Source organism: Coturnix japonica, unplaced genomic scaffold (genome assembly GCF_054131305.1).
Source record: "Coturnix japonica strain WE unplaced genomic scaffold, WE-NBRP24 Scf164, whole genome shotgun sequence".
Classification (NCBI taxonomy): Eukaryota; Metazoa; Chordata; class Aves; order Galliformes; family Phasianidae; genus Coturnix; species Coturnix japonica.
This window is the reverse complement of record NW_028189067.1, coordinates 50692-74230: the sequence shown is the minus strand read 5'-3', so window position 1 is coordinate 74230 and position 23539 is coordinate 50692. Positions and strand designations below refer to the sequence as shown.

At 57.5% G+C, this 23539-nt stretch overlaps 1 protein-coding gene across 1 annotated transcript; it reads right to left on the bottom strand.

Moving 5' to 3' along the window:
- Positions 1–2120: 2120 nt before the first annotated feature.
- LOC146751046 (microtubule-actin cross-linking factor 1, isoforms 6/7-like) lies at positions 2121–20026 on the bottom strand (the record flags this gene model as incomplete). The annotated part of the gene is made up of 6 exons (XM_085535718.1): positions 19988–20026; positions 19426–19581; positions 15919–16245; positions 14603–14773; positions 12112–12267; positions 2121–2408 (listed from the first exon to the last, which is right to left on the bottom strand). Coding segments are annotated over exons 1-6 (1137 nt in total), but the record flags the coding sequence as incomplete, so codon positions are not given.
- Positions 20027–23539: the final 3513 nt, after the last annotated feature.

The window sequence follows — 23539 nt, the reverse complement described above, 5'->3', positions numbered from 1 at the left end:
TACCCCGTATATAACACCCCCCCCCACCCCATAACCACACCCCACACCTCATATATAGCCATCCCCACCCCCCATATAGGGCCATCCCCACAGCCACAACCAGACTCCATAACCCCCACCCCATAACCCCGCCCCATAACCACGCCCCATAACCACGCCCCATAACCGCACCCCATAACCCCACCCCATAACCACACCCCATAACCCTGCCCCATAACCCCGCCCCATAGCCCCGCCCCATAACCACACCCCATAACCCCACCCCATAACCCCACCCCATAAGCACACCCCATAACCACACCCCATAACCCCACCCCATAACCACACCCCATAGCCACAGCCCATAACCACGCCCCATAACCACACCCCATAACCACAGCCCATAACCACGCCCCATAACCCACCCCATAACCACAGCCCATAACCCCACCCCATAACCCCACCCCATAACCACAGCCCATAACCACACCCCATAACCACACCCCATAACCACGCCACCATAACCCACCCCATAACCACGCCACATAACCACGTCCCATAACCACACCCCATAACCACACCCCATTACCCCACCCCATAACCACAGCCCATAACCCCACCCCATAACCACGCCCCATAGACCCCGCCCCATAGCCACAGCCCATAACCACCCCCATAACCCCGCCCCATAACCCCGCCCCATAGCCCCACCCATAACCCCCCTATATATAACCCCCCTGTATCCCCCCATATCCCCTATATCCCCTATATCCCCCCATATCCCCTATATCCCCCCATATCCCCCCTGTATCCCCCCCATATCCCCCTATATCCCCTATACCCTCCCCCATATCCCCCCTATATACTTCTATATCCCCCCTATATCCCCTATAATCCCTCTATATCCCCCCTATATCCCCCCAATATAACCCTATATCCCACCTATATCCCCCCCTATATCCCCCCTATATCCCCCATATCACCCCATATCTCCCCTATATCCACCCATATCCCCCATACCCCCATATCCCCCCTATATACTCCTATACCCCCATATCCCCTATAACCCCCCATACCCCCTTATTTCCCCATATCCCCCCTATATCCCCCCATATCCCCCTATATCCCCCCTATATCCCCCCATATAACCCTATATCCCCCCATATCCCCCTATATCCCCCCATATAACCCCTATATCCCCCCATATCCCCCTATATCCCCCCATATAACCCCTATATCCCCCCATATACCCCATATCCCCTATATACCCCCATATCCCAACCATATCCCCCTATATCCCCCCATATAACCCATATAACCCCCATATCCCCCCTATATCCCCCCATATCCCCCCATATAAACCCTATATCCCCCCATTTCCCCCCATATAACCCCTATATCACCCATATACACCCTATATCCCCTATATGCCCCCATATATCCCCCATATCCCTTATATAACCCCATATACCCCCTATATCCCCATATCTCCCCTTATATCCCCCCTATATCCCCCCCATATCCCCCATATCCTCCCTATATCCCCCTCATATGCCCCCATATCCCCCCTATCTCACCCCATATCCCCCTTATATGCCCCATATATTCCCCTATATCCATCCTACATCCCCCCTATATCCCCCATATCCACCATATCACCTATATCCCCCCATATCCCCCCATATCCCCTATATCCCCCCATATCCACCATATCCCCCCATATCCACCATATCCCCCCATATCCCAACCATATCCCCCCATATAACCCATATAACCCCCATATCCTCCCTATATCCCCCCCATATCCCCCCATATCCCCCCCTATATCCCCTCTATACCCCCCCTATATCCCCTATATCCTCCCTATGTCACCCTATATCCCCCATATCCCCCCTGTATCTCCCATATCCCCCCATATAAACCCTATATCCCCCCATATAAACCCTATATTCCCCCATTTCCCCCCAAGTCCCCCCTATGCCCCCTATATCCCCCCTATATTGCCATATCCCCCTATATCCCCCATATCCCCCATATCCCCCATATCCCCTATATCCCCCATATCCCCTATACCCCCCATAACCCCCTATACCCCCCTATATCCCCTATATCCCCCATATAACCCCTTATATCCCCTATACCCCCCTATATCCCCTCACCTTTACGCTCCGTGTTCTGGCCTCCCTCAGTTCCGCCCCCCACACGTGGATCAGCTCCCGAATCGCCACGAGCCGCTCACGATCCGCTTCCGGTTCCGGTTCCGCTTCCGGTTTCGGTTTCGATTCCCGTTCAGGTTCCGCTTCCGGTTCCACTTCCGGTTTCGGTTTCGGTTCCCATCCGGTCGCGGCGGTTCCGCCGTTCAGCACCACGAGACGAGCGGACAGCGCCTCCAACCGCGACCAATGGGAGGAGGCCTCGGACTGCAGCGTCTATAGGGGATATAGGGGATATGGGGTTATGGGGGCAGATATGGGGTCAGATATGGGGTATGGGGGCAGATATGGGGTATGGGGTCAGATATGGGGTTATGGGGTCAGATATGGGGTATGGGGTTATGGGGGCAGATATGGGGTATGGGGTTATGGGGTCAGATATGGGGTATGGGGTTATGGGGTCAGATATGGGATATGGGGTTATGGGGGCAGATATGGGGTATGGGGTCAGATATGGGTTATGGGGTTATGGGGACAGATATGGGGTATGGGGTCAGATATGGGGTATGGGGATATGGGGTCAGATATGGGGTATGGGGTCAGATATGGGATATGAGGTTATGGGGGCAGATATGGGATTATGGGGTCAGATATGGGGTTATGGGGGCAGATATGGGTTATGGGGTTATGGGGTCAGATATGGGGTTATGGGGTTATGGGGGCAGATATGGGATTATGGGGTCAGATATGGGTTATGGGGGCAGATATGGGTTATGGGGTTATGGGGTCAGATATGGGGTATGGGGTCAGATATGGGGTATGGGGTTATGGGGGCAGATATGGGGTATGGGGTCAGATATGGGGTATGGGGTCAGATATGGGGTTATGGGGACAGATATGGGGTATGGGGTCAGATATGGGGTATGGGGTCAGATATGGGGTTATGGGGTCAGATATGGGGTATGGGGTTATGGGGTCAGATATGGGGTATGGGGTCAGATATGGGGTCAGATATGGGGTATGGGGTTATGGGGTCAGATATGGGGTTATGGGGTCAGATATGGGGTATGGGGTTATGGGGTCAGATATGGGGTTATGGGGTCAGATATGGGGTATGGGGTCAGATAGGAGGTTATGGGGTCAGATATGGGGTTATGGGGACAGATATGGGGTATGGGGTTATGGGGTCAGATATGGGATATGGGGTTATGGGGACAGATATGGGATTATGGGGTCAGATATGGGTTATGGGGTTATGGGGTCAGATATGGGGTTATGGGGACAGATATGGGGTATGGGGTCAGATATGGGGTTATGGGGACAGATATGGGTTATGGGGTTATGGGGTCAGATATGGGGGTATGGGGTCAGATATGGGGTTATGGGGACAGATATGGGGTTATGGGGACAGATATGGGTTATGGGGACAGATATGGGGTATGGGGTCAGATATGGGGTATGGGGTCAGATATGGGGTTATGGGGTCAGATATGGGGTTATGGGGTCAGATATGGGTTATGGGGTCAGATATGGGGTATGGGGTCAGATATGGGTTATGGGGACAGATATGGGGTATGGGGTCAGATATGGGGTTATGGGGACAGATATGGGGTATGGGGTCAGATATGGGGTATGGGGTCAGATATGGGGTTATGGGGGCAGATATGGGGTTATGGGGTCAGATATGGGTTATGGGGTCAGATATGGGGTTATGGGGACAGATATGGGGTTATGGGGTCAGATATGGGGTTATGGGGTCAGATATGGGTTATGGGGTCAGATATGGGTTATGGGGACAGATATGGGGTTATGGGGTCAGATATGGGGTTATGGGGTCAGATATGGGGTTATGGGGTCAGATATGGGTTATGGGGTTATGGGGTCAGATATGGGGTATGGGGTCAGATATGGGTTATGGGGTTATGGGGTCAGATATGGGGTATGGGGTTATGGGGGCAGATATGGGGTATGGGGTTATGGGGGCAGATATGGGGTTATGGGGTTATGGGGTCAGATATGGGGTTATGGGGTCAGATATGGGGTATGGGGTTATGGGGTCAGATATGGGATATGGGGTTATGAGGGCAGATATGGGATATGGGGTTATGGGGTCAGATATGGGGTTATGGGGTCAGATATGGGGTTATGGGGTTATGGGGTCAGATATGGGGTATGGGGTCAGATATGGGGTTATGGGGTCAGATATGGGGTTATGGGGTTATGGGGTCAGATATGGGGTATGGGGTCAGATATGGGGTTATGGGGTCAGATATGGGGTTATGGGGTTATGGGGGCAGATATGGGGTATGGGGTTATGGGGTCAGATATGGGGTATGGGGTCAGATATAGGTTATGGGGTTATGGGGTCAGATATGGGTTATGGGGTCAGATATGGGTTATGGGGTTATGGGGTCAGATATGGGGTTATGGGGACAGATATGGGGTATGGGGTCAGATATGGGGTTATGGGGACAGATATGGGTTATGGGGTTATGGGGTCAGATATGGGGGTATGGGGTCAGATATGGGGTTATGGGGACAGATATGGGGTTATGGGGACAGATATGGGTTATGGGGACAGATATGGGGTATGGGGTCAGATATGGGGTATGGGGTCAGATATGGGGTTATGGGGGCAGATATGGGGTTATGGGGGCAGATATGGGGTATGGGGGCAGATATGGGGTATGGGGTTATGGGGGCAGATATGGGGTCAGATATGGGATATGGGGTTATGGGGTCAGATATGGGGTTATGGGGTCAGATATGGGGTTATGGGGTCAGATATGGGTTATGGGGTCAGATATGGGGTATGGGGTCAGATATGGGTTATGGGGACAGATATGGGGTATGGGGTCAGATATGGGGTTATGGGGACAGATATGGGGTATGGGGTCAGATATGGGGTTATGGGGACAGATATGGGGTATGGGGTCAGATATGGGGTATGGGGTCAGATATGGGGTTATGGGGGCAGATATGGGGTATGGGGTCAGATATGGGGTTATGGGGACAGATATGGGGTTATGGGGTCAGATATGGGGTTATGGGGTCAGATATGAGGTTATGGGGTCAGATATGGGTTATGGGGACAGATATGGGGTTATGGGGTCAGATATGGGGTTATGGGGTCAGATATGGGTTATGGGGTTATGGGGTCAGATATGGGTTATGGGGTCAGATATGGGTTATGGGGTTATGGGGTCAGATATGGGGTATGGGGTTATGGGGGCAGATATGGGGTATGGGGTTATGGGGGCAGATATGGGGTTATGGGGTTATGGGGTCAGATATGGGGTTATGGGGTCAGATATGGGGTATGGGGTTATGGGGTCAGATATGGGATATGGGGTTATGAGGGCAGATATGGGATATGGGGTTATGGGGTCAGATATGGGGTTATGGGGTCAGATATGGGGTTATGGGGTTATGGGGTCAGATATGGGGTATGGGGTCAGATATGGGGTTATGGGGTCAGATATGGGGTTATGGGGTTATGGGGTCAGATATGGGGTATGGGGTCAGATATGGGGTTATGGGGTCAGATATGGGGTTATGGGGTTATGGGGGCAGATATGGGGTATGGGGTTATGGGGTCAGATATGGGGTATGGGGTCAGATATAGGTTATGGGGTTATGGGGTCAGATATGGGTTATGGGGTCAGATATGGGTTATGGGGTTATGGGGTCAGATATGAGGTTATGGGGTCAGATATGGGGTTATGGGGACAGATATGGGGTATGAGGTTATGGGGTCAGATATGGGATATGGGGTTATGGGGACAGATATGGGGTTATGGGGGCAGATATGGGTTATGGGGTTATGGGGTCAGATATGGGGTATGGGGTTATGGGGTCAGATATGGGGTTATGGGGTTATGGGGTCAGATATGGGGTTATGGGGTCAGATATGGGGTTATGGGGTTATGGGGTCAGATATGGGATTATGGGGTCAGATATGGGTTATGGGGTCAGATATGGGGTATGGGGTCAGATATGGGTTATGGGGTTATGGGGTCAGATATGGGGTTATGGGGTCAGATATGGGTTATGGGGTTATGGGGACAGATATGGGGTTATGGGGTCAGATATGGGGTTATGGGGTCAGATATGGGTTATGGGGTCAGATATGGGGTATGGGGTCAGATATGGGGTTATGGGGGCAGATATGGGGTATGGGGTCAGATATGAGGTTATGGGGTCAGATATGGGTTATGGGGACAGATATGGGGTTATGGGGTCAGATATGGGGTTATGGGGTCAGATATGGGTTATGGGGTCAGATATGGGGTTATGGGGTCAGATATGGGTTATGGGGTTATGGGGTCAGATATGGGGTTATGGGGTCAGATATGGGTTATGGGGTTATGGGGTCAGATATGGGGTTATGGGGTCAGATATGGGGTTATGGGGACAGATATGGGGTTATGGGGTCAGATATGAGGTTATGGGGTCAGATATGGGTTATGGGGACAGATATGGGGTTATGGGGTCAGATATGGGGTTATGGGGTCAGATATGGGTTATGGGGTCAGATATGGGGTTATGGGGTCAGATATGGGTTATGGGGTTATGGGGTCAGATATGGGGTTATGGGGTCAGATATGGGTTATGGGGTTATGGGGTCAGATATGGGGTTATGGGGTCAGATATGGGTTATGGGGTTATGGGGTCAGATATGGGGTTATGGGGTCAGATATGGGTTATGGGGTCAGATATGGGTTATGGGGTTATGGGGTCAGATATGGGGTATGGGGTCAGATATGAGGTTATGGGGTCAGATATGGGGTTATGGGGACAGATATGGGGTATGAGGTTATGGGGTCAGATATGGGATATGGGGTTATGGGGACAGATATGGGATTATGGGGTCAGATATGGGGTATGGGGTTATGGGGGCAGATATGGGGTATGGGGTTATGGCGGCAGATATGGGGTTATGGGGTTATGGGGTCAGATATGGGGTATGGGGTTATGGGGTCAGATATGGGTTATGGGGTCAGATATGGGTTATGGGGTTATGGGGTCAGATATGGGGTATGGGGTCAGATATGGGTTATGGGGTCAGATATGGGGTTATGGGGACAGATATGGGGTTATGGGGTCAGATATGGGGTTATGGGGTCAGATATGGGGTTGTGGGGTCAGATATGGGTTATGGGGTCAGATATGGGGTTATGGGGGCAGATATGGGGTTATGGGGTCAGATATGGGGTTATGGGGTCAGATATGGGGTTATGGGGTCAGATATGGGGTTATGGGGTCAGATATGGGGTTGTGGGGTCAGATATGGGTTATGGGGTCAGATATGGGGTTATGGGGTCAGATATGGGTTATGGGGTCAGATATGGGGTTATGGGGTCAGATATGGGGTTATGGGGTCAGATATGGGGTTGTGGGGTCAGATATGGGTTATGGGGTCAGATATGGGGTTATGGGGTCAGATATGGGTTATGGGGTCAGATATGGGGTTGTGGGGTCAGATATGGGGTATGGGGTTATGGGGGCAGATATGGGGTATGGGGTCAGATATGGGATATGGGGTTATGGGGGCAGATATGGGGTCAGATATGGGGTATGGGGTCAGATATGGGGTCAGATATGGGGTATGGGGTCAGATATGGGGTTATGGGGTCAGATATGGGGTATGAGATTATGGGGTCAGATATGGGGTATGGGGTCCGATATGAGGTTATGGGGTCAGATATGGGGTTATGGGGACAGATATGGGGTATGAGATTATGGGGTCAGATATGGGATATGGGGTTATGGGGACAGATATGGGGTATGAGATTATGGGGTCAGATATGGGATATGGGGTTATGGGGTCAGATATGGGGTATGAGATTATGGGGTCAGATATGGGGCATGAGAGTTCCCAGCCCTCACAGCCCCAGCCCCATAGGCCCCATTTCCCAGCCCCACAGCCCCACAGCCCCACAGCCCCATAACCCCACAGCCCCACAGCCCCACAGCCCCATAGCCCCACAGCCCCATAGCCCCACAGCTCCATAGCCCCATAGCCCCACAGCCCCATAGCCCCACAGCCCCACAGCCCCACAGCTCCATAGCCCCATAGCCCCACAGCCCCACAGCCCTTCAGCTCCTCACCCCATGGCTTCAGCCCTACTGCCTCCCAGTCCCAGCCCCACAAACCCACAGTTCCCAGCCCCATAGTCCCATAGCTCCCTGGTTCCCAGCCCCATAGTCCCATAGCCCCAGCCCCACATCCCCCCAGTTCCCAGCTCCATGGCCCCAGCCCCACAGTCCCTTAGCCCCATAGCCCCCTGGTTCCCAGCCCCACATCCCCCTGGTTTGCAGCCCCACAGCCCCCCTTTTCCCAGCCCCACAGCCCCCAATTCCCAGCCCCACATCCCCACATTTCCCAGCCCCATAACCCCTTGATTCCCAGCCCCACATCCCCCTGATTCCCAGCCCCACAGCCCCCCAGTTCCCAGCCCCACAGCCCCAGCCCCACATCCCCCCATTCCCAGCCCCACAGCCCCATAGCCCCACAGCCCCCCCAGTTCCCAGCCCCATAGCCCCCTGGTTCCCAGCCCCATAGTCCCATAGCCCCAGCCCCACATCCCCCCAGTTCCCTGCTCCATGGCCCCAGCCCCACAGCCCCTTAGCCCCATAGCCCCCTGGTTCCCAGCCCCACATCCCCCTGACTCCCAGCCCCACATCCCCAGCCCCACATCCCCCTGGTTTGCAGCCCCACAGCCCCCCATTTCCCAGCCCCACATCCCCCCTTTTCCCAGCCCCACAGCCCCCAATTCACAGCCCCACATCCCCATTTCCCAGCCCCATAGCCCCTTAGCCCCATAGCCCCCCTATTCCCAGCCCCATGGCCCCAGACCCACAACCTTCTGGTTCCCAGCCCCACAGCCCCAGCCCCACATCCCCTTAGCCCCATAGCTCCCCTGTTCCCAGCCCCACAGCTCCAGCCCCATAGCCCCCTGGTTCCCAGTCCCACAGCCCCATAGCCCCACAGTTCCCAGCCCCATGGCTCCAGCCCCACTGCCTCCCAGTCCCAGCCCCACAGCCCCCCAGTTCCCAGCCCCACAGCCCCATTTCCCAGCCCCACAGCCCCATTGCCCCCCAGTTCCCAGCCCCACATCCCCCTGATTCCCAGCCCCACAGCCCCATTTCCCAGCCCCACAGCTCCAGCCCCCCATCCCCCCATTCCCAGCCCCACAGCCCCATAGCCCCATAGCCCCATTTCCCAGCCCCACATCCCTCCACTTCCCAGCCCCACAGCCCCAGCCCCACATCCCCTTAGCCCCATAGCCCCCCCGTTCCCAGCCCCACAGCCCCATAGCCCCTTAGTTCCCAGCTTCACAGCTCCAGCCCCATAGCCCCCCATTTCCCAGCCTCATAACCCTCTGAGTCCCAGCCCCACATCCCCCCATTCCCAGCCCCACAACCCCTTAGCCCCATAGCCCCCCTATTCCCAGCCCCATGGCCCCAGCCCCACAACCTCCTGGTTCCCAGCCCCACAGCCCCATAGCCCCATAGCCCTACAGTTCCCAGCCCCATAGCCCCCCAGTTCCAGTTCTCAGCCCCACAACCCCACAGCCCCATAGCCCCCCACTTCCCAGCCCCACAACCCCAGCCCCACAGTTCCCAGCCCCACAGCCCCATTTCCCAGCCCCACAGCCCCACATCCCCCCAGTTCCCAGCCCCACATCCCCTGGATTCCCAGCCCCACAGCCCCATTTCCCAGCCCCACAGCTCCAGCCCCCCATCCCCCCATTCCCAGCCCCACAGCCCCATAGCCCCACAGCCCCCCCAGTTCCCAGCCCCACAGCCCCCCTGTTCCCAGCCCCACAGCCCCAGCCCCACATCCCCCTATTCCCAGCCCCACAGCCCCATAGCCCCATAGCCCCATTTCCCAGCCCCACAACCTCCTGGTTCCCAGCCCCACAGCCCCATAGCCCCATAGCCCCCCAGTTCCAGTTCTCAGCCCCACAACCCCACAGCCCCATAGCCCCCCACTTCCCAGCCCCACAACCCCAGCCCCACAGTTCCCAGCCCCACAGCCCCATTTCCCAGCCCCACATCCCCACATCCCCCCAGTTCCCAGCCCCACATCCCCCTGATTCCCAGCCCCACAGCCCCATTTCCCAGCCCCACAGCTCCAGCCCCCCATCCCCCCATTCCCAGCCCCACAGCCCCATAGCCCCACAGCCCCCCAGTTCCCAGCCCCACAGCCCCATAGCCCCATAGCCCCATTTCCCAGCCCCACATCCCTCCACTTCCCAGCCCCACAGCCCCAGCCCCACATCCCCACAGTCCCATAGCCCCCCAGTTCTCAGACCCCCATTTCCCAGCCCCACAGCCCCCCCAGTTCCCAGCCCCACAGCCCCAGCCCCACATCCCCCTATTCCCAGCCCCACAGCCCCATAGCCCCACAGCCCCATTTCCCAGCCCCACATCCCCACATCTCCCCAGTTCCCAGCCCCACATCCCCCTGATTCCCAGCCCCACAGCCCCATTTCCCAGCCCCACAGCTCCAGCCCCCCATCCCTCCATTCCCAGCCCCACAGCCCCATAGCCCCACAGCCCCCCCAGTTCCCAGCCCCACAGCCCCCCTGTTCCTAGCCCCACAGCCCCAGCCCCACATCCCCCTATTCCCAGCCCCACAGCCCCATAGCCCCATAGCCCCATTTCCCAGCCCCACATCCCTCCACTTCCCAGCCCCACAGCCCCAGCCCCACATCCCCTTAGCCCCATAGCCCCCCCGTTCCCAGCCCCACAGCCCCATAGCCCCTTAGTTCCCAGCTTCACAGCTCCAGCCCCATAGCCCCCCATTTCCCAGCCTCATAACCCTCTGAGTCCATGCCCCACATTCCCCCATTCCCAGCCCCACAACCCCTTAGCCCCATAGCCCCCCTATTCCCAGCCCCATGGCCCCAGCCCCACAACCTCCTGGTTCCCAGCCCCACAGCCCCATAGCCCCATAGCCCTACAGTTCCCAGCCCCATAGCCCCCCAGTTCCAGTTCTCAGCCCCACAACCCCACAGCCCCATAGCCCCCCACTTCCCAGCCCCACAACCCCAGCCCCACAGTTCCCAGCCCCACATCCCCATTTCCCAGCCCCACATCCCCACATCCCCCCAGTTCCCAGCCCCACATCCCCCTGATTCCCAGCCCCACAGCCCCATTTCCCAGCCCCACAGCCCCAGCCCCACATCCCCCCATTCCCAGCCCCACAGCCCCATAGCCCCACAGCCCCCCCAGTTCCCAGCCCCACAGCCCCCTGGTTCCCAGCCCCATAGTCCCATAGCCCCAGCCCCACATCCCCCCAGTTCCCAGCTCCATGGCCCCAGCCCCACAGCCCCTTAGCCCCATAGCCCCCTGGTTCCCAGCCCCACATCCCCCTGACTCCCAGCCCCACATCCCCACATTTCCCAGCCCCACATCCCCCTGATTCCCAGCCCCACAGCTCCAGCCCCACAGCCCCCCAGTTCCCAGCCCCACAGCCCCAGCCCCACATCCCCCCATTCCCAGCCCCACAGCCCCATAGCCCCACAGCCCCCCCAGTTCCCAGCCCCATAGCCCCAGCCCCACATCCCCCTATTCCCAGCCCCACAGCCCCATAGCCCCATAGCCCCATTTCCCAACCCCACATCCCTCCACTTCCCAGCCCCACAGCCCCAGCCCCACATCCCCTTAGCCCCATAGCCCCCCAGTTCTCAGACCCCCATTTCCCAGCCCCACAGCCCCCCCTTTCCCAGCCCCACAGCCCCCAATTCCCAGCCCCACATCCCCACATTTCCCAGCCCCATAACCCCTTGATTCCCAGCCCCACATCCCCCTGATTCCCAGCCCCACAGCTCCAGCCCCACAGCCCCCCAGTTCCCAGCCCCACAGCCCCAGCCCCACAGCCCCACAGTCCCATAGCCCCCCAGTTCTCAGACCCCCATTTCCCAGCCCCACAGCTCCCCAGCCCCCCATCCTGCCCCCCATGCGGTACCTGCTGCTGCGTGATCTGCGCGTCGATGCTGTTCACGCTGACCCCGAACTCGGTTTGTTCGCTGAGCAGCCGCTCGTTGCGCTGCAGCCAACGATGCAGCTCCTGCTGCAGCTCCTGCAGCTCCGCGCTCACACACTGCGCCTCCTGCAGCCACTGCTGCAGTGGGGCAACGTGGGGCGGGATGGTAATGGGCACAGACCCACACATCCAGCCCCATAGATCACATCCAGCCCCATAGATCACATCTAGCCCCACATATCCCAGCCCCATACATTCATGAACCTCAGCCCCACACATCCCAGCCCCATAGATCCATGAATCCCAGCCCCACACATCCAGCCCCACACATCACATCCCAGCCCCATAGATCCAAAGATCCCAGCCCCACACATCACATCCAGCCCCACACATCACATCCAGCCCCACACATCCATGGATCCCAGCCCCACACATCCCAGCCCCATAGATCCATGGATCCAGCCCCACACATCCTAGCCCCACACATCACATCCCAGCCCCATAGATCCAAAGATCCCAGCCCCACACATCACATCCAGCCCCACACATCCATGGATCCCAGCCCCACACATCCCAGCCCCATAGATCCATGGATCCAGCCCCACACATCCCAGCCCCACACATCACATCCAGCCCCACAGATCCCAGCCCCATATATCCAAAGATCCCAGCCCCACATATCCATGGATCCAGCCCCACACATCACATCCAGCCCCGCATGTCCACGGATCCCAGCCCCACACAACTCAGCCCCACACATCCCAGCCCCATAGATCCAAAGATCCCAGCCCCACACATCCAGTCCCACACATCCAGCCCCATAGATCCAAAGATCCCAGCCACACACATCCAGCCCCACAGATCCCAGCCACACACATCCAGCCCCACACATCTACAGATCCCAGCCCCACACATCCACACATCCCAGCCCCACACATCCAGCCCCACACATCTACACATCCCAGCCCCACACATCCAGCCCCACACATCTACACATCCCAGCCCCACACATCCAGCCCCACACATCCAGCCCCACACATCCACACATCCCAGCCCCACACATCCAGCCCCACACATCTACACATCCCAGCCCCACACATCCCAGCCCCATAGATCCAAAGATCCCAGCCCCACACATCCAGCCCCACACATCCAGCCCCATAGATCCAAAGATCCCAGCCACACACATCCAGCCCCACACATGCACACATCCCAGCCCCACACATCCAGCCCCACACATCTACACATCCCAGCCCCACACATCCCAGCCCCACACATCCAGCCCCACACATCTACACATCCCAGCCCCACACATCCAGCCCCATATATCCAAAGATCTCAGCCCCACACATCATGTCCAGCCCCACACATCCCAGCCCCACAGATCCAAAGATCCCAGCCACACACATCCCAGCCCCACAGATCCCAGCCCCACACATCGATCCCAGCCCCACACATCCAGCCCCACATACCCATGGATCCCAGCCCCACACAACTCAGCCCCACACATCCCAGCCCCATAGATCCAAAGATCCCAGCCCCACACATCCAGTCCCACACATCCAGTCCCACACATCCAGCCCCATAGATCCAAAGATCCCAGCCCCACACATCCAGTCCCACACATCCAGCCCCATAGATCCAAAGATCCCAGCCCCACACATCCCAGCCCCACACACCCACAGCTCCCAGCCCCACACATTGATCCCAGCCCCACACATCCAGCCCCACATACCCATGGATCCCAGCCCCACACAACTCAGCCCCACACATCCCAGCCCCATAGATCCAAAGATCCCAGCCCCACACATCCAGCCCCACACATCCAGCCCCATAGATCCAAAGATCCCAGCCCCACACATCACATCCAGCCCCACACATCACATCCAGCCCCACACATCCATGGATCCCAGCCCCACACATCCCAGCCCCATAGATCCAAAGATCCCAGCCCCACACATCCAGCCCCACACATCCAGCCCCATAGATCCAAAGATCCCAGCCCCACACATCCAGCCCCACAAATCCCAGCCACACACATCCAGCCCCACACATCCACACATCCCAGCCCCACACATCCACACATCCCAGCCCCACACATCCAGCCCCATATATCCAAAGATCTCAGCCCCACACATCATGTCCAGCCCCACACATCCCAGCCCCACAGATCCAAAGATCCCAGCCACACACATCCCAGCCCCACAGATCCCAGCCCCACACATCGATCCCAGCCCCACACATCCAGCCCCACATACCCATGGATCCCAGCCCCACACAACTCAGCCCCACACATCCCAGCCCCATAGATCCAAAGATCCCAGCCCCACACATCCAGCCCCACACATCCAGCCCCACATACCCATGGATCCCAGCCCCACACATCCCAGCCCCACACACCCACAGCTCCCAGCCCCACACATTGATCCCAGCCCCACACATCTCATCCAGCCCCACATCTCCCCCCCCCCACCTTCCTGTGCTGCGCCTGTTGCTGCACGCTGTCCCACTTGTGCTCCAGGAGCCGCAGTTGGTGCTGGGTGCTGCACGGCTGCACTGCGGGGCTGCAGCTCTGCAACCGCTGCAGCTGCTCCCGGACGCTGCAGTAATCGGCCTGCTTGGAATCCAGGGCCCTGCACAGCTCCTGCAGCAAGACAACAATGCAGCGACAATGCGGCGATGCAACCACGCACCCACGCAGCAATGCAACCAGGCGCACATGCAGCAATGCAGCGACAGCACAGTGCAACGACAATGCAGCAGTGCAGCTGTGTGCCCATGCAACATTGCGGCGATGCGCCCATGTGCCCATGCAGCAGTGCAGCAGTGATGCAGCAATGCATCCACGTGCCCATGCAGTGCCACAGCAGTGCACCAATGCAGCCATGCGCGCAATGCAACGATGCAACAACAATGCAGCTGCATGCCCGGTCAATAATGCACAGCAACAGTGCAGCGATGCAACAGCGTGCCCGCGCAATGCCGCGACAATGCACCAATGCAGCGACAGCACAGTGGTGCAGCCACACACACGTGCAGCAACGCTGCAACAATGCAGTTGTGCAGCATGTGCCCGTGCAGCAATGCAACAGAGCAACAAAAATGCAGCAATGCGACCGTGTGCCCATGCAACAATGCTGCAACAATGCGGCAATGCAACAGTGCAGCAACATGGCGCTGCGCCGTGCAGCAATGCATCGGCCGTGCAGCAGCAATGCTACAATGCAGCGATGTGACCGTGTACCCATGCAATGATGGGGCAATGCAGCAATGCAGCGATGCATGAGTGCAACCAGGGGTAGGATGGGGTGGGATATTATGGGATATTATGGGATGTTATTGGGATGTATTGGGATGTTATGGGATGTTATGGGATATTATGGGATGTTATGGGATGTATTGGGATGTATTGGGATGTTATGGGATGTTTTGGGATATATGGGATATTATGGGATATTATGGGATATTGTGAGATACTAGGGGATATATGGGATATATGGGATATTATGGGATGTTTTGGGATGGGATATTATGGGATATATGGGATGGGATGGATGGGATATTATGGGATGTTATGGGATGGGGTTTTATGGGATGGGATATTATGGGATGTTATGGAATGGATGGGATATTATGGGATATATGGGATGAGGTTGGATATTATGGGATATTATGAGATATTGTGGGATATTATGGGATATTGTGGGATATTATGGGATGGGATATTATGGGATGGGCTGGGCTGCGGATCTAATGGGGTTTTAATGGGGTTCCCCCCCCATATCTCACCAGATGCGCCTCGAGCTCCTCCTTGATGCATTTGGGATCCATGCTCCGCATCCTGCAGCCGCACAGCTGCACCTCCACGCCCTCCAGCCACTGCAGCAGCTCCGTCAGCTGCGCCGTCGCATCCTGCACTCGGTCCAGGTTGCGCTGCAGCTGCAGCTGCCGCCGCTCGCTCTCGGCGCAGACGCTGTCCCACAGCTGCTGCAGCTCCTGCAGGTTGCGCTGCAGCCCCTCGGCTCCGTCCCCTGCGCTGCACTGCAGCAGCCCCTGCCCGGCGTCGCTCACCGCCTGCACGCTGCGAGCATGGGACTGCACGTCGTTCTGCAGCACCTGCGGCGGCAGCACTGCAGCTCAGTGCCTGCAGCTGCACCGGCTGCATGCGATGCAGCACTGCAATGTGGCCATGCAATGCAGTGTTGCGATGCGGCCATATGCAGCACTGCAGTGCAGCCGTACAGTGCAGTGCTGCAATACAGCATCGCAATGCGGCCATGTGCAGCACTGCAATGCAGTCATGCAATACAGCTGAGTGGTGCAGCCATGTAATGCAGCTGAGCAATGCAGCCATACAATGCAGCCATACAGTGCAGCTGAGCAGAGCAGCCATGCAGCGCAGCCATGAAATGCAGTCATGCCGTACAGCTGAATGATGCAGCCATGCAATCCAGACATACGATGAAGGCATACAATGCAGCACCGCAATGCAGGCATGCAATACAGCAGTGCAATGCACCCATACAATGCAGCAATGCAACACAGCTGAGCGATGCAGCCGTGCAGTGCAGCCACTGGAATGCGCCCATGCAAACACAGCTGAGCAAACGTGGCTGTGCAATGCAGCCATGCAGTGTGCCCATGTAGTGTGGCCATGCAGCGCAGCCATGCAATGCACCTGTGCACTAAAGCCATGCACTGCAGCAATGCACTGCAGTCACTCATCACCCCCCCCTGTGCGCTGCATCCATGCATTGCAGCTGTGCACTGAAGCATCGCATTGCAGCCGCATGGCACAGCTACGCATTGCAGCAACACATTGCAGTCATGCAGCACAGCCATGCACTACAGCAAGCCATTGCAGAAATGCATTGCATCATGCATTGCAGTCACGCACTGCAGCACCACGCTGCATCTGCACATTCACCATGCAGCACACCTGTGCCCTGCAGCAACACATTGCATTCATGCACTGCAGCCATGCACTACAGCCATGCACTACAGCAGCACATTACAGCCACGCAGCACAGCCATGCACTACAGCAATGCATTGAAGCCGCACAGAGAACCCATGCATTGCAGCAACACATTAAAAGCACGTATCACTCCCATGCATTGCAGCCATGCACCAGTGCAGTGCACCGCAGCACCGCATTGCAGCCACACATTGCCCCACGCATTGCAGCCATGCAGTGCAGCCACACATTGCTCCCGTGCAATGCAGCTGCACACTGCTCCCATGTATTGCAGCCATACATCGCTCCCGTGCATTGCAGCCATGCACCGCAGCACCGCATTGCAGCCACACATCGCCCCATGCATTGCAGCAATGCACTGCAGCCACACATTGCTCCTGTGCAATGCAGCCGCACGCTGCTCCCATGTATTGCAGCCATGCATTGCGGCCTCACACTGCTCCCGTGCATTGCAGCCATGCACTGCAGCAACACATTGCAGCCACACATCGCCCCATGCATTGCAGCCATGCAGTGCAGCCACACATTGCTCCCGTGCAATGCAGCCACACGTCGCTCCCATGCAGTACAGCCGTGTAGTGCAACAACACATTGCAGCAGCACATCACTCTCATGCATTGCAGCCATGCATTGCAGCCTCACACCGCTCCCACGCAATACAGTAATGCACCGCAGCACCGCATTGCAGCCACACATTGCCCCATGCATTGCAGCCATACATTGCTCCCGTGCAATGCAGCCGCACACTGCTCCCATGTATTGCAGCCACGCATTGCAGCCATACACCGCTCCCGTGCATTGCAGCCATGCACTGCAGCAACACATTGCAGCCACACACCACTGCCGTGCATTGCAGCCATGCAGTGCAGCCACACATTGCTCCTGTGCAATGCAGCCGCACACTGCTCCCATGTATTGCAGCCACGCATTGCAGCCATACAACGCTCCCGTGCATTGCAGCCACGCACTGCAGCAACACATTGCAGCCACACACCGCTGCCGTGCATTGCAGCCATGCAGTGCAGCCACACATTGCTCCTGTGCAATGCAGCTGCACACTGCTCCCGTGTATTGCAGCCATGCATTGCGGCCTCACACTGCTCCCGTGCATTGCAGCCATGCACTGCAGCAACACATTGCAGCCACACATTGCCCCATGCATTGCAGCCACACATTGCTCCAGTGCAATGCAGCCGCACACTGCTCCCATGTATTGCAGCCATGCATTGCAGCCACACACCGCTCCCGTGCATTGCAGCCATGCACCGCAGCACCGCATTGCAGCCACACATCGCCCCGTGCATTGCAGCAATGCACTGCAGCCACACATTGCTCCTGTGCAATGCAGCCGCACACTGCTCCCATGTATTGCAGCCATACACAGCTCCCGTGCATTGCAGCCATGCACTGCAGCAACACATTGCAGCCACACATTGCCCCATGCATTGCAGCCATGCACTGCAGCCACACATTGCTCCCGTGCAATGCAGCCACACATCGCTCCCATGCAATACAGCCGTGTAGTGCAACAACACATTGCAGCAGCACACCACTCTCATGCATTGCAGCCATGCATTGCAGCCTCACACCGCTCCCACGCAATACAGTAATGCACCGCAGCACCGCATTGCAGCCACACATTGCCCCATGCATTGCAGCCATGCATTGCAGCCATACATTGCTCCCGTGCAATGCAGCCGCACACTGCTCCCATGTATTGCAGCCACGCATTGCAGCCACACACCGCTGCCGTGCATTGCAGCCATGCACTGCAGCCACACATCGCTCCTGTGCAATGCAGCCGCACACTGCTCCCATGTATTGCAGCCACGCATTGCAGCCACACACCGCTCCCGTGCATTGCAGCCATGCACTGCAGCAACACATTGCAGCCACACACCACTGCCGTGCATTGCAGCCATGCAGTGCAGCCACACATTGCTCCTGTGCAATGCAGCCGCACACTGCTCCCATGTATTGCAGCCACGCATTGCAGCCATACACCGCTCCCGTGCATTGCAGCCACGCACTGCAGCAACACATTGCAGCCACACACCGCTGCCGTGCATTGCAGCCATGCAGTGCAGCCACACATTGCTCCTGTGCAATGCAGCTGCACACTGCTCCCGTGTATTGCAGCCATGCATTGCAGCCATACACCGCTCCCGTGCATTGCAGCCATGCACTGCAGCAACACATTGCAGCCACACACCACTCCCGTGCATTGCAGCCATGCAGTGCAGCTGCACATCGCTCACATGCATTGCAACCACGCATTACAGCACCACGTCGCATGCACGCGCCGCAGCCGTGTGCTCACCCTGTGCTTGGCCATCTCCACCTCGCAGCTCTGCAGGTCGCCGCATGGCTCCGTGCAGCTCCGCAGCTGCTCCGCCGTGTGCGACAGCCACTGCAGCAGCGCCGACAGCTGCTGCTGGAACTGACCCAGCCCCAGCAGCGCAGCCTCCAGCTGGTGCTGCAATGGGGGGGGGCAAGGGGGGCTTGTGACCCACAGCGACCCACAGAGACACATTGAGACCCATTGAGACCCACTGAGACCCACAGCGACCCCTTGAGACCCATAATGACCCATTGAGACCTATTGGAACCCACTGAGACCAATTGAGACACACTGCGACCCACAGCGACCCCTTGAGACCCATAATGACCCACTGAGACCCATTGAGACCCACTGAGACCTATTGAGATCCACTGAGACACATTGAGACCCACTGAGATCCACTGGGACTCACTGAGACCCACTGAGACCCACTGAGACCCATTGAGACCCACTAAGACCCACTGGAACCCATTGAGACCCATTGAGACCCACTGGGACCCATTGAATCCCCCACAACTTCATTGAGACCCCATGATCCCACTGACTCCCCCATAACCTCACTGAGTTCCCACGGCCCCATTGAGCCCCCTATGACCCCTCAGAGCCCCCCATGACCCCACTGAGCCCCCCATGGCCCCATTGCCCCCCAGAGTCCCCCTATGACCCCATTGAGCCCCCTATGACCCCATTGCCCCCTATTGTCCCCACAGACCCCCATGACCCCACTGAGCCCCCCATGGCCCCATTGCCCCCCAGAGCCCCCCTATGACCCCATTGCCCCCTTATTGTCCCCACAGACCCCCATGACCCCACTGAGCCCCCTATGACCCCATGAACTCCCCTATGACCCCATGAACTCCCCTATGACCCCATGAACTCCCCTATGACCCCACTGACTCCCCTGGGACCCGTTGCCCCTATTAACTCCCCCACAACCCCACTGACACTCTATGACCCCATTGAGTCCCCACGACCCCATTGACTCCCCTGTGACCCCATTGCCCCCCACGACCCCATTGACTACCCATAGCCCCCATAGCCTTCATAGCCCCCCATAGCCCCCCATTGAGCCCCCCATGGCCCCCACTGACCCCAATGAGCCCCCCATGACCCCATAGACTCCCCATTGCCCCCATTACCCCCATAGCCACCCTATGATCCCATTGAGCCCCCTATGACCCCATAGACTCCCCTGTGACCCCAGTGAGCCCCCTATGACCTCATTAAGGCCCCCATGACCCCATTGAGCTCCACTGACCCCATTGAGCTCCACTGACCCCTCATAGCCCCCCTATGGCCCCATTGAGCCCCCCATGACCCCATAGACTCCTCATTGCCCCCATTGCTCCCCATAGCCCCCCCATGACCCCATTGACTCCCCCATGGCTCCATTGCCCCCCATAGCCCCCCTATGACCCCATTGAGCCCCCCATGACCCCATAGCCCCCCTATGACCCCATTGACTCCCCCATAGCCCCCATAGCCCCAATAGTCCCCCTATGACCCCATAGACTCCCCATTGCCCCCATTGCCCCCCATAGCCACCCTATGACCCCATTGAGCCCCCTATGACCCCATAGACTCCCCTGGGACCCCATTGAGCCCCCTATGACCCCATAGACTCCCCTGTGACCCCATTGAGCCCCCTATGACCTCATTAAGCCCCCCATGACCCCATTGAGCTCCACTGACCCCATTGAGCTCCACTGACCCCTCATAGCCCCCCTATGACCCCGTAGACTCCCCATTGTCCCTATTGCCCCTCATAACCCCCCTATGACCCCATTGAGCCCCCCATGACCCCATAGACTCCTCATTGCCCCCATTGCTCCCCATAGCCCCCCCATGACCCCATTGACTCCCCCATTGCTCCCCATAGCCCCCCTATGACCCCATTGACTCCCCCATGGCTCCATTGCCCCCCATAGCCCCCCTATGACCCCATTGAGCCCCCCATGACCCCATAACCCCCTATGACTCCATTGACTCCCTCATAGCCCCCATAGCCCCAATAGTCCCCCTATGACCCCATAGACTCCCCATTGCCCCCATTGCCCCCCATAGCCACCCTATGACCCCATTGAGCCCCCTATGACCCCATAGACTCCCCTGGGACCCCATTGAGCCCCCTATGACCCCATAGACTCCCCTGGGACCCCATTGAGCCCCCTATGACCTCATTAAGCCCCCCATGACCCCATTGAGCTCCACTGACCCCACTGAGCTCCACTGACCCCATTGAGCTCCACTGACCCCTCATAGCCCCCCTATGACCCCGTAGACTCCCCATTGTCCCTATTGCCCCTCATAACCCCCCTATGACCCCATTGAGCCCCCCATGACCCCATAGACTCCTCATTGCCCCCATTGCTCCCCATAGCCCCCCCATGACCCCATTGACTCCCCCATGGCTCCATTGCCCCCCATAGCCCCCCTATGACCCCATTGAGCCCCCCATGACCCCATAACCCCCTATGACTCCATTGACTCCCTCATAGCCCCCATAGCCCCAATAGTCCCCCTATGACCCCATAGACTCCCCATTGCCCCCATTGCCCCCCATAGCCACCCTATGACCCCATTGAGCCCCCTATGACCCCATAGACTCCCCTGGGACCCCATTGAGCCCCCTATGACCCCATAGACTCCCCTGGGACCCCATTGAGCCCCCTATGACCTCATTAAGCCCCCCATGACCCCATTGAGCTCCACTGACCCCACTGAGCTCCACTGACCCCATTGAGCTCCACTGACCCCTCATAGCCCCCCTATGACCCCGTAGACTCCCCATTGTCCCTATTGCCCCTCATAACCCCCCTATGACCCCATTGAGCCCCCCATGACCCCATAGACTCCTCATTGCCCCCATTGCTCCCCATAGCCCCCCCATGACCCCATTGACTCCCCCATGGCTCCATTGCCCCCCATAGCCCCCCTATGACCCCATTGAGCCCCCCATGACCCCATAGCCCCCCTATGACCCCATTGACTCCCCCATAGCCCCCATAGCCCCAATAGTCCCCCTATGACCCCATAGACTCCCCATTGCCCCCATTGCCCCCCATAGCCACCCTATGACCCCATTGAGCCCCCTATGACCCCATAGACTCCCCTGTGACCCCATTGAGCCCCCTATGACCCCATAGACTCCCCTGTGACCCCATTGAGCCCCCTATGACCTCATTAAGCCCCCCATGACCCCATTGAGCTCCACTGACCCCATTGAGCTCCACTGACCCCATTGACTCCCCCTTGACTCCATCGTGCCTCCCATGACCCCATTGACTCCCCTATGACCCCATATCCCCCCATAGCACCCCTATGACCCCATTGAGCACCCTATGACCCCATAGACTCCCCATTGCCCCCACAGCCCCCCATAGCCCCCCTATGACCCCATTGAGCCCCTTATGACCCCATTGATTCCCCTTGAACCCGTTGCCCCCATTGAATCTCGCAGAACCCCATTGAATCCCCATTGCCCCCATAGACTCCCCATAGCCCCCCTATGACCCCATTGCCCCCCATATACACCCCATATACCTCCCATATACACCCCATATACACCCCATATACACCCCATAACCCCATATACCTTCCATATACACCCCATATACACCCCGTATACACCCCATAACCCCATATACCTCCCATATACACCCCATATACACCCCATAACCCCATATACCCCCCATAACCCCATATACACCCCATATACCCCCCATATACCCCCCATATACACCCCATATACACCCCATATACACCCCATATACACCCCATAACCCCATATACCCCCCATATACACCCCATATATCCCCCATATACCCCCCATATACACCCCATATACACCCCATAACCCCATATACCTCCCATATACACCCCATATACACCCCATATACACCCCATAACCCCATATACCCCCCATATACACCCCATATACACCCCATATACACCCCATATACACCCCATAACCCCATATACCTCCCATATACACCCCATATACACCCCATATACACCCCATATACACCCCATATACACCCCATATACCCCCCATATACCCCCCATATACACCCCATAACCCCATATACCCCCC